This window comes from Taeniopygia guttata, chromosome 5, assembly GCF_048771995.1.
Source record: "Taeniopygia guttata chromosome 5, bTaeGut7.mat, whole genome shotgun sequence".
Classification (NCBI taxonomy): Eukaryota; Metazoa; Chordata; class Aves; order Passeriformes; family Estrildidae; genus Taeniopygia; species Taeniopygia guttata.
The window spans coordinates 30015492-30028023 of record NC_133030.1 but is presented as its reverse complement, the minus strand read 5'-3'; the positions used below and the strand labels follow the sequence as shown (position 1 = coordinate 30028023).

The 12532-nt window shown below is 43.5% G+C and overlaps 1 protein-coding gene across 9 annotated transcripts in view; it reads left to right on the top strand.

The window, feature by feature from the left end:
* Positions 1-12532, top strand: part of RGS6 (regulator of G protein signaling 6) — a 254356-nt gene that overhangs the window by 230612 nt on the left and 11212 nt on the right. For 2 of the 9 annotated variants that reach the window (XM_072930062.1, XM_072930065.1), the window contains one exon: positions 4749-4802. The exons of the other annotated variants lie outside the window; for them this stretch is intronic. In XM_072930062.1, coding sequence (XP_072786163.1) covers positions 4749-4802 — 54 coding nt within the window. The remainder of the gene's footprint in view (positions 1-4748; positions 4803-12532) is intronic. 9 annotated transcript variants of the gene reach the window in all.

The window sequence follows — 12532 nt, the reverse complement described above, 5'->3', positions numbered from 1 at the left end:
AGCTGGAGGAGAGGCAAGAGCACAGCCCTGTCCTCAGGAGGAATGGCCATATGCCCAACCCAACTGGAGCTCTGGGCCTCCATTCCCAGCTCCCTCTCTGCAGCAGGTAGAAGTCATGGATCTGCTGAAAGTGTCTGTCTCGGCAGTGAAGGGCTGGATGTGCTGAGATCCCTGAGTGATTTGCTGTGTTTTATTTGTGTATCTATGCAACACGCCCCGCTGGTGCTACACAGAGTCAAGCACTGACCTGCTCCTGTCTCTGCTGATGCACCTTGCTGCAGGGTACTTACAGCAGGTAATCACCACTGCATTGCCCTTTAGCCCTTCTCCACAGTAGCCAAATGGTGGCTGGATATCCTTAGACAGAAGTGATCCACCAGCCAGGACAAGTGCTGTGACAAACTTCCTCAGTCAAGACAAGGAGGTATTTTGGCACAGTGACTTGGCTGCAGAGCAGGGGTTTATTCCCTGGGGAAAGAGAATTGTAGATTAGTTAGTGCACCATGGAAGGGGATGTGAGTGCACAGGAAATTTGTTAATGGTGAAGAAGCAGTCAGACACGTGCTATGCTAGTTATTTATGCAGAGAAGGGAGTGAAAGGAACAGAAGAGACCTTGAGGTACTTTCCATTACTCACTGTAAAGGTGAAACAGTGACATTGGTTGGCTTCTCTGCATTAGCTGAAGTGGCAGCTGAACTGACAGTCTGGTGTTCATGTCAGCCTGGGATGGGGTGGCTTCCTGCCATCCAGCCTTGCCCATAGGCAGGGAAGCATCCTGGAAAGACTCACAGCCGTAGTGCAGACAGGCTGTGAAGCCATGGGAGTGAGCCCTGCAGCACTGAAGGAAGAGCAGGTTGGTATTTTCTTGGTTTAGAGCATTGTTTTGCTCTCAAGCTGGTTCAGGGAAGTGTGAATTCACCGTGATCCTATTCAAATGAACACATAATATATGCAAAATACTCTGGCCACTTGGTAGTACTGTACATACCCTTTGATTTCTCACTTTGAGCAGGTATATGTGACCACCTAAAAATCCCAGGATCTGCTCCTGGCCTTTTCTGAACCCAGGGCCAGTGATATTATTATCCTTTATTTTTATCTGATGCCATTCCCTCTGGAACACATTATTTTTTACCAAGTTCAAAATAAACCCCACTTCACACCCCAGAGTTTCATACCAAAAAAAAAAAAAAAAAAAAGGATTCAATAGCCAACAAAATAAATTCATGGAGGGAGGGAGAGAGGGAGGGAGGTAGAGAATTTTGCAGACCCTATGTTCAGAAGACTGAGTTTCTATATGTATTTCCCTAGCTCTTTTCAGATCCCTGGCAAAAAGCATCAGCAAGGGTATACTTAAGAGCTTCTTGCCAAGAGGAGCAGGCTCCATTTCCAGCACACACCTTTTGAAGCATTGCTTTTAACCACACCCCCTGTTGCCAGCTGCGCTGTATTGTCCAGGAAGGTTCCTGTTGCAGATTATGTCCCCTTTTCAATCCCATCAGGGCACACATGGCCAGTTTGATTCAGTGGCAGGACTTGTCTTGAATGTTATAAAGATGCTGAGCAATTTTGTCATAATTACTTTTAATAGTCAGTGTCAGCTTATTTTCTTAACTTTTATTCTATTTAATTTCTATGCAAGCAGAATGTACACAAAGGAACTTAAAGTTTGGATGGCTGTGTAAATGATTTTAAAAAAGGAAAATTTGGAGAAGCCAGTCAATATTTAGTGAATGGCTTCTATGTGGTGAGCTCTGTTTTTCTGTTGTCTGCCTGGACTGAGAGGTTTTCATCTGATGGTTGTTTCATATTTTATCCAAATACGTATGTCCTTTGCCATTAGCTGGTGGAGTCTGTTGGTGTATTTACTGGCAAAGATTGCATTTTTTGCACCTGGGAGGACTGCATGACCTGGCATGCACATGTGTTTGTCTGCCTTTGCCCCTTTGCACACACAGTGTTATGTTTGTGCAAAGGCTGCTGTGGCTGCTGCAGCAGACAATAGCTCCAGGGTACACACCCCAGGTCTGTTACCAAGACTGGGATAGGTGTGATTGGGTCCTTCAATTATTTTTCTTTTTTGCACTTTGTTATTTTTTAATTTTCTTCATCTGGTGTGCAAGGCAGGCTCCCCAGCTCAGCCCCGTGCTGCAGAGCTGTGGGCAGGCATTCTCTGCACGGCAGGCAGCCAGCCACACGGGCAAGCAGACAGGAAGAGCCAGCGAGCTGAACAGCCAGCACCCACACCCACGGACATTCAAACTGCTCAAGCCAGCTCATCACTCTGCAGGCAGCCTGCCTCAGCTGCTTTTTATTTCACTAGAAAATGTCATGCTTTGACTCAGAGCTGGATGCTATGGGGACGAGCTTTCCACGCATCCAGCTGGTCCCAGCCTGCCACCGCCATGCCAAATGTGCAGAGTGACTGCAGACCTTGCTTTGCAAAGCACTTCTGTGAGACAGACACTGTCAGTGCTCTGTGTGGCTGCTTCTCTACACGTCCTCACTTGTGGTAGGTAGCAAATAGCCTTGGGTGGGGGCCCCCTGCATCAGACAAGCTCTCAGCACCTCAACAAGGTGCTCACCTCAACCTCACCATCTTTAAAGACCACCATCCCGCCTTTCTGCTGGGTGGGAAGATGCATCACCTTGCTGGTAGAAAAAACAGATATACTAAATTTTGACAGTGAGTGCAGGGGCACAGTGTGACCTGTGTAGCAGCTCACTGTCCTTTGACCCCAGTGCACACCAGAGCTCCACTTCAAAATGTACTTGACACTGTCAGACACTGATTTTCCAGGTACAGCAATATCATGCTGCAGACTTTGAGTGCCTTGCTCCCTTAAGGAGCCTTGCAGAACATTCAATCTTTTGTTCAGGTATTTCTTCTCCTGAAATTGTGTCTTTAACTTGGCTGCTGGTGGGTCTTACCACCTGCATAGAGGCTCAGTGCCCAGCTGGGCACTGCTCTCCTCAGTCCTGTTCACTGGGACATGTCCAGCCAAAGTGGCAGGAATGCAGCTTCTCTCTGTTACCTCTGCTGTCTTGGGTTGTAGGGACACCACTGAGGCTACTTCCAAGGGGGAATCTGTGATGCTCTGAGCACTTGCATGGCTCTAATACTCAGCCAAAGAGTGATGATGATGGTTCTTTTGCCTTTCATGACTGCCTTTCTGCCAGCCAGAAAGGCTCCTTTATTGCCTGGTACTTGCTTTGAGGCCTTGGCTCCATCCTCTGTGTGGGCTAAAATGATCTGCCTCTAGCTTTCACTTTTGATAGCACTTTGGGTCATCAGCGCTGATTCTGTGGCTTCCTCAAATGCTTGTAAGTGTGGAGGTTGCTTATTTCTTTCTTCTAGACAAAGAATATTGCTTGTCTTAAAAGGGCCTTTTTGGTCTCATATTTGGTGATGCAGCAGGGATGATTTGCCCCATTTCTCCATAAGATGCTTAAGACTAACCTTGTAGACATCAGAGAACTGTGAAAGCTGTGATAAACATGCAGAAGAATCAAAAGGCTTTGTCTAGACTCAGCTACACAACTTCTTTTCCAATTTATCTGGTATGGTTTTGGCTTCTTTATGGCTTCTCTATTTGATTTTTGCACTGGTCCTTTGCCCTGGGGATTGTTACTGCAGCTGAATGTGTGGCAGATGGTATATCAGGTAGGTGCCTCTCCAGTGCAGTGCTTGTTTCCAGTGCACTGTGACGCACCATCATTACTGTGGTTTTCCATTACATGTAGCTCCTTATTCCCTTCATGGCAGTTTTACTTCCATCTTACCACCCCCATTTTGCTGGCTTGCCTCATTAAAATAAGTGTCTCTCCTGGAAATCTGTAGTGCCCACAGCTTTCTGACTGCAGTGAGCTTTCATTTGTAGCATTGAGTTTCTTCTCTCCTCTATAACTATTTTTTTCTCTTAGATATTCCACCAAGCATGCCAATAAATTATTTAGCTCTTTCTTGTTAGTGGCAATTAGATCTCCATTGTGCCAAATTAACGAAGCGATGCAGTGAGCAACTTTCTCAGGGATATGTTAATAAAGCCATGATGCACACACTTGTTTTCTCACAGTGCAATTGAATGTCTTCTTGCATATGAATAGCCCTGTACTCCAGGTACAAAATATCACTGCCCTGAGCTGGTCTGTATCTTTCCATTGTCTTGCAAAGACATGCATATGTTTTCTTGTGTTATGACTTATGGAAATACGCCTCTACTCTTTGGATGAATAGAAGAGTGTAGGTTTACTAGCAGTGAACCCAGTGGTTGTTTTCTTCCAGTGCCATATTCACTCAGACATTGCTTTTTAATATTGTGAAAGGTACTGTGGTTTTTTTTTTCATCTCTACGCAAGTAGATGGGAACCTCTGATAGCTGTTTGGCAGATGTTAACCTGAATCAGACATCCCAGCTTGAACAGTAACAGAAGGAAAATTCAGTGAACAAGAAATCAATACCAACAGCTGTAAGACACAGCAATGCATAGACATATATGAACCATTCAAAAAACTCACAGGGGAAAAGTGACATTCTCTGAGAGTACAAGTAGTGATGTCTCTCATTCTTTAAGGTATTTTGATTTCTTATGTTTGCTGTTGCAAACAATTATTTCTGCTTTTTACATTTTTTACAACTTTTCCTTCTTGCTGCTTCCTTATATTTTGCTGCTGTTTTAAAAGACTGCATTTAAGCTGAAGGGTTTTTTTCTGTATTTTTATCTCCCTGCTTCGTTCCCTGTTAAGCCAGAGAATGAGCAAGGTCGTAGAACTTCTCTAGAAAAGTTCACTCGCAGCGTGGTAAGTTCTTTTTCTTTTCCCTCCTCCCTTTTCTCAGAACTTCATTTTCAGCTGGGGGAAATGTGGATGCTCAACTTTTTATTTCATCCTTTATTTTTGCAGCTAGCATCTTTATATGCAGCTTCTCTCTTAATACCATAGCTCATCTAAATAATAGCTCTAAAGAAGGGGCTGGGGGGAGAAATGGCATAATGCTCATTCTAGCTTATCATCATTGCAAAAGCAAATTGATTTTTTTGTCTAGAATCAAATACAAAGTTGCCTTTTTGCTACATTCCCACTACAGTATTTGCTGTGGCTTTTCCTTGCACAATGAAGTAGAAGAGCATGGTTCTCATAGCTCCATTGCAACAGTATCTGTAAAGTTCCCTTGTGCATGGATAATGATACCTCACATACACATCCACCCACAGCACTGCAGCCGCTTCCTCCGTTGCCCCCGTGTGTCAGTGCTCATGTAAATAGTGATGTGCGATACCCTTTGCCTTATGCATGATATGGATACCGGAAAAGGAGCCCAGTCACAGCAGGAAACATGACACTTAAATCTTCTAGGGGACAGTGCGACCTCAAGGGCAGTGGGCAGATGTCTTCCCTCTTTGTCCTTCAGTGTCCCTCTTAGTCTCCAACCTCCAGCTGGTCTGTCCAGGGCTTGGGCAAGGCTTGCTTGCGCCGCTTGCATTCAGGGATCTGACTGTGCAGCAGTTTTTCTACAGAGCAGGAAAAGCAGGTAGAGGGGGCAGGACCAGAAGCAGATACTGCAAGTGGAGTGCAGTAGCAGGGATATTGGACAGCACAGGCTGTGTTTTGAGCTGCAGCAAAATCAGCGTGGCCAACAAGTTGTGAAAGAGGATTCTGCCCCTCTACTTTGCCCTCATGAGACCCCCACCTGGAGTATTGCATGCAGCTCTAGAGTCCCCAGGACAGGAAAAACTGAATCCAGAGGAGGACCACAAAGCTGATTAGAGGAATAGAATACCTCTTCTCAAGGAAAGGTTGAGAAAATTGGGTTTGTTCAGTCTAGAAAGTGAACGCTTTGGGATTACCTAATTGTGGCCATCCAGTACTTCAAAGGAGCCTACAAGAAAGATGAGACGGACTTTTTACAAGAGCACATTGTGACAGGACAAGGGCAAACTAAAACAGAGTAGGTTTATATTGGATGTTAGAATAAAATCTTTACTGTGACGGTGGTGAGGCAGTGAAGCAGGCTACCCAGAGAACCTGCAGATGTTCCATCCCAGGAGGTGTTCACGTACGGGGTCGATGGTGCTCTGAGCAACCTGGTTTAATGAAAGGTGTCCCTGCCTATGACAGGGGGGTTGGAACTAGATGATCTTTAAGGTTTCCCACCCAAAGCATTCTATGAGTCTATGACATTCTTGCATGTGTGTATATATATGTATATTTATATGTACACTACATACACAAACATGGCATATAAATATAGCACCTTTGTAAATCCTGAGAGAAACAGGAAGCTGTGCAGGTAAGTGTGAGCTGCTGTAGAGCAAATAAGTCGAGAGCAGTTCTTCCTGACACTGCTGTGCTACTGTGCAATCAAACCCAAATGTAACATACAAGGCTTTGTAGTACATCCACTGGCAGACTTCCTGGGGAATGTATTTATAAAGCTAATGCATATGCACACATTTAAAATATGTTGATACAAAATATATCACTATGCCCATCTGCATATTTACTACTTTCTAAGAGTCTGCCAGGGAGAGGAGTAGGAAAGATTTTTTAAATTTTTTTTTTTAAACAAACTATGCAGAAATATTTACATTGAGTGGTAAATTCTGCTCCCAGATTTGCCAAGTACGTAGAAGAGTAACTCTCACTTTACTAGACTGGCTGGGTTTATAGTTGCACAGCCAAGGATGGATTTTTCTCTTGCATTTGATTTGAAGGGTAACTTGACAAGCTAAGTTTGGGATGCTATGATTAGAATGTAAGTGGCTGTAAAGAAAATTGTAGTAGATTGGTCAGCACTATAGTTAATTTTTGTCCTACTGGCTAGCATGCTGTAAATATTTTTTTTCATTTCTCTTAATACAGATATAAAATCTCATCTTCTGACAGCATGGTAGTTACCAGAACTAGAAAGAATCTGAATTTTTTTATACTTTGCATTATGGCAGTTTGTCATTGCCATCAGATGAGAAAATAGTCACTACGTTGACATGTCACAATGTCCTCAGAGGACAGTATTACAAAAGTGAGAACTTTATGGCATACTCAGGGGACTAAATTAAGATGAAGTTAATTCTGTATGCTCTAGTTCTCTAAAATGCACTGCAGCTCCATGACTGTGTAGGAGTCAAGCAGTTCAGCAGTCCATACTTCCAGAACTCCACTATGCTTAAGTGATTGCTCATTACAGGATCACATATTCAAGCTGGCCCTGCAGGGGCGTGATGAAGTTAAGTGTGTGCTTAAGGTTTAGCTGGAAGAGACCCCCAGTTTGTCTCTCTTCAAGGGTGGAGCACTGAGCCTACTTTGCAAGCAGATTAATATGAGGTCACATTTCCAGTGATGGCTGTAAGAGAAAGCTCAAAACCAATAAGGACTAAAAGTTTCTTTGCCTTAAGAAGTGAAATCATCTCCCACATTGACTGAACTATTAATTGCCTGTGGATCTGGGCCACCTCCAGACTGTGCTTCTCTTCCTGACACTGAGAAGGCCAGTAGGCCCCTGGGAAAAATTTCAGATTTGGCTGTAGGATGTGACCCAGCATTTTGGGAAATCGCAGAATAGTTACAGTTGGAAGGGACCTCTGAAGATTACCTAATCCAATTCTCCTGCTTAGGCAGGGTCACCTAGAGCAAGTTACACAGGAATGTGTCCAGGTGGATTTGGACTGTGTCCAAAGGGAGACTCCGTGGCCTCCTTGGGCAGCCTATTCCAGTGCTCTGCTACCCTCAATGTAAAGAAGTTTATGGGACATATGTCTGCCAAGCCAATCTCTAACCCAGCCCTCTACATCCCAGCCTTCTTTTGGGATTCCCAACCTCAGCACTAAAAACTGAGACATTCAGTAACCGGACCTTCTCTGTGTCTTCTGTCACCAGAACATGCATCTGATTCAGCAGCAGCCCCACATTTTCCCAAATTTTCCTTTTACTGCTGATGTGCTTGTAGAAACCCTTCTTGTTGTCCTTCATATCCCTTGCCAGACTTAATTCTAAATAGGCTTTGGCCTTCTTTGTCACATCCCCATATACTCTGACTGTTCCTTTAGCCCTCCCACATGGCCAGTTCTTTTTTCCATATCCCAGAATCTGTTTGAGATTTATTAGAAGCTCCCTGCTCATCCAAAGGGGTCTCCTGCTCCCTTTGCTTGATTTCTTGCCCATGGCGATACACTGGTCTTGAGCCTGGAAAAAGTGATGCTTGAATATTGACCAGCTCTCTTGGATTCCCTTTCTTCTAGAACCCTTCCTTTTACATCATTGTACTCAAATCTGGGGAACTTTGGGGAACATTTCAGGTGGCATAGAGCCAGAGCAGGAGCATGGAGGTAGAGGTTCATGATCCTTTCCTTGCAGAAAATACTGTACTTACAGTGTTGCTTTCCATATCAGAAAAAGCTTGACAAGACCAGACATGTCCAGCATCTTAGGGAGTCTTCACCTGAGTGAAAAATATCAGACTCTCTAAGTTTGCTTTTTCTGGTTTCTTGGGTCCCTTGATTGACAAAGACAGGAAAAAATGCAACATTTTGGAAAGAGAAACAGTAAAGCTTTGTGTTGACAAACTGCAGAGTATTGCAGGCTTTTTGTCTCTTACTTGAGTTAAGCCCCACCCGAGAAAAATTTTACAGCGCTCCCAAACTGGTGTCCTGTACTGGGTGGAAAGCTGTACACCTGGTTTTGGGAGCACAGACCAGGGCTCCTGCTTATCTCAGTCATAACTCAGGAGTCAGGGATTAGCTCCAGACCATTTGACATACGTTAGCAAGACATCGTGAAGTTCTGCTAGGTAACCAGAGGCTTTCCATCTTCACATGGATCAATGGGGAATAAGAAAAAACAGGGCTTTAGATAATTTTTTTATACCAGTCTTCAACTCCTTGAAGACCCACTGTCTTGTCTTCCTTGGCTTGATACTTTTAACCAACAGAAGGCATCTCATGACTAATGAATGCACCGAGTTTTTGCACCAAATCTTTCTGAAAGCCATGTGCTATCTGGTCCACATTAAGTATGACTCTAAAGCAAGATTTAGACAGGGCAATTTTCACTGTGATGATGGTTCACCTTTTACTTCCAGGTGCTTACAAAGTATCAGCTGACACCAGTCATCTAGCGAGGATTGAAAGGCCACATCTGCATGGTGGAGCAGCAGAACACTACAGGGCACATGCTGCCCAGTGCTGCTGGAGCAGAGGGGTGGCAGATATCTTTTCTCCTCTCTTCAGGTTTTGAAGAGTCCTCAAAAATACATAGGCAGCACAGTGGTAGGATAAACATCACAATACCTGTCCCCTTTGGCCCTAAGTCAGGCTCCCATGCTCTGGAATCACAAGCTAGGCTGGCTCTTCCATGCTCTCCAGGGTGCCCTGGGGAATGGTCGATATCCTGGAGTTGCAGAGCTGACAGTCTATTGCTTGGGAGCACTTACTAATCCTTGTTTCAAAAAGGATGGCACTGTGCATGGTGACAGGTTTATTTTATTACAATTTTCCTTTTGAATACAACAAGGATTGACATTATGAAAGCAGAGTTAGCCTGTCTTCCCTCTCAAGTGAAGATAAATGGCATCATAAAAATCAGACACCATGTATCATATATGTTATAAATAATATCTAGTATTGAGGTAATAACTTAATTTTAAAGACACACATACACACAAATCCATATATCTACATCTCGCTCTTCTGTCATATTTCATCATCTTACTAATTAAAAGGAGCCTGCTATACTATTTTTAGCCTTGCAGCCTCAGCCTAGCTGTTTAAACCATTGTAGTTTCCCATCTGCTTTAGAAATTATTTAATAATCAGATAGACAGAAGTTTAGTTCTCATAAGCTGAGATGATCCTTCAGGGCCAAGTGTAGAAGGAAAATATATTTTAATGAGTACATTTAGGAGAACTACTGCTCCTTTTTGTGTCACAAAGCAAGCCACCAAGTCTCTGCCTAACTTGCACTGGTAGCCATTTGCATTTAATAAAGGAGGAAATAGGATGGGAGTCCTTTGTTGCATCTTGAGCATTATCTCTGAAAGCAGCAATGGGTGCTTCAGCAATAACAGGGATTAAACCTATGGATACCAGCCTTAGCAGGTAACTTAGATAAGCCTGGACCATCATACCCAAACTTGAATTCAACCTTTCCTAAAATGGCTGTATTCCAAGGAAGGCATTTTCCCTGGAAGAAAACAGGTGTTAAAATTTCTGACTCACTGTCCAGGTGGTGACTCAGTGCCAAGACCTCTGGATTTTATTCCCAACTGATATTCTGTAAGAAAAAAAGGTACACCCACATGTATCACTTTTTAGAAGATAAGAGTTCTCAGTCTTTGTGCTTTAAAGGACAAGAGAGTGACCAGAGCAGCAATCTATTCTTTAGGCAGAATTTTTACAAATTCTGGCTGAACTGAGGGATGTGGGACACTGTTACACATTATGTTTCTGGATTGGAAAAGGTCTTTACCTGAAGAAGGCAAAGAATCTCTTGTGTAAATTCAATGCAGTGTTGAAAGAAAATAAGGTGAAGGATGAGATGGTCTGTGTTCAAGCTGTGTGGGAAGTAGACTGTAGATTAAGGATGAAAGAATAAGGGTTTTCAAATGACCCTTCTTCAAACCGGACATTTTGGATAGAACATGTTGTACAGCACATCAATGAAGATTGAAACTTGTCTCTGTTCCCAGGCACAGGTTAATAACTGAATCAACAGACTGGCCCAGCTTCATTAACCATAGCATAGGCAGAAGGAGAAGCTGGGAAGCAGGAGCTGCTGTCATCCTTACGTTAGCAGGACCAGTCTAGTGGTTTTGTATTCTCACCCATAAGCATTGCAGGCAAAGTCCCACATGACATACTTAAAGCCTGTGGAGCTACCGGGGTTTCTCATGCAAGGATAACTTTTCCAGAAACAAGAATGACTGGAGATCTTGTATTCAATGTATTTATTGTGCTCAGTGCCCAAGATGCTTTCTGTCTGGAGCCTAAAATGCCCTCCTCCTCCTTGCAGTGATGCAAACTGACATTATCATGGTAGCATTTCCTTTGCTTTAGTTTTCTCGTATCTTTTAGTAATTTTGTATTGAACAATTCTTGTTTCAGGATGTACAAGCATCCCAGTTCAGTGCCCAGAGAAATCCACAGCTGCATATTTAATTTCAGTTCCATATGTATCTGCTCTCTTGCATTATATAGCTGTGAACACTTTAGTTTCTACCCTGATTGCCAGGCTGTCCCTTCCTTGATGTTCTCAGCTGTCTCCCAGCTCCATGTTGTTACTTTTGTTTTTCCCTGCTGCTGCTGCTTCCCCATCTTCCTGACCCCAAGCTTCCTCCTTTAGCCACTGCTACTCATACTCTTTTTTTTATATCTTCTTGGTTTGTGTACTGTTGGATCAGAGCCCAAGTCAAACTCAGTCCTATTCTTAATTCATGAGTGTGGTGTCACACATGTGAAATGTGTTGATGGAATCTTATCTTTCTCAGGTGAACTGTGTGATGTTTTGCACAGCTGTGTCACTGTGATGTATTATAAATAGTAACCATGAAAGCAGTGAAGAAGGTGTAAGGCTGGAGAAAGAATTGCTGCCCAATGTCATCTTTTTAACTAGTTCCTTGATAATCTCATAAAGCTGTCATGTATTTACCACTTTTCCCACTTCTTCACTTTCCCAGCTCTACCAGCTTGCATAAATAGATCGCAGCATTTGAGAATATGGAAAGTATTCACAGCCTCCAATAATGACAAAGGTTTAAGCCGTTATTGGTAGAGAATAGTGGTTGAAAAAGTGGAAAGTATAAAAAGATGATACACTGAGATTCTGGTGAAGAGGCTATCAGAATAGATAGCAAGAAGGGAGGGGATACAGGAGTGGATTCCAAAATTTTTTAGATTTGTCATCAAGAAAAGACATTCTGGGAAAAGGGTTATTTTTATCTTTGGAAGGTATTTTACTTTAAAAGAAAATGTGCTTACTTGGCTACTCTAATCATTACACTGGCTTGTGCTGAGAAAACAAACTTGCATTACTGAGGTGGTGGGAAACATCAGAATGTACCCAAAGCACAAAAGGGGCTGCAGCCCCTGTTTGCAGCCTGCCCTGTGATTGTTCCCTTGGTCTGACAGCCAGCCAGTGTACACAGCTGGGGCTGCAGAGGGACGGATGCATGGCCTGCACAGCGCATGCACTGACTTGCCACTGCAGGCAGGAACGCACCACATCTGCTCTTGGTGTTGTCATGGTGTCTCACCCGGTTTGGTCAGGGGTAAGTTGCACTGTCACCTGCACAGTCTGCTCTATATCCAGGAGCTCCTTTAATGGGTAAGTATTCATTGTTTCTAGTCAATCAGTTATCCTTCACTTCCTAAAAGCACTACTGTGTAGTGCTGCTGGCACAGGATGGCAGCTTCCTTTTGCCCCTGCGAGGGAAAAGTGGGTGAGTAATCTTTGTGCATACCATTTGTGAAAGTGCTTGGGGAGCCTTCTGGATGAAAGGCACTATACAGAGTTCAAACACACCCACTATTAATTTGCTG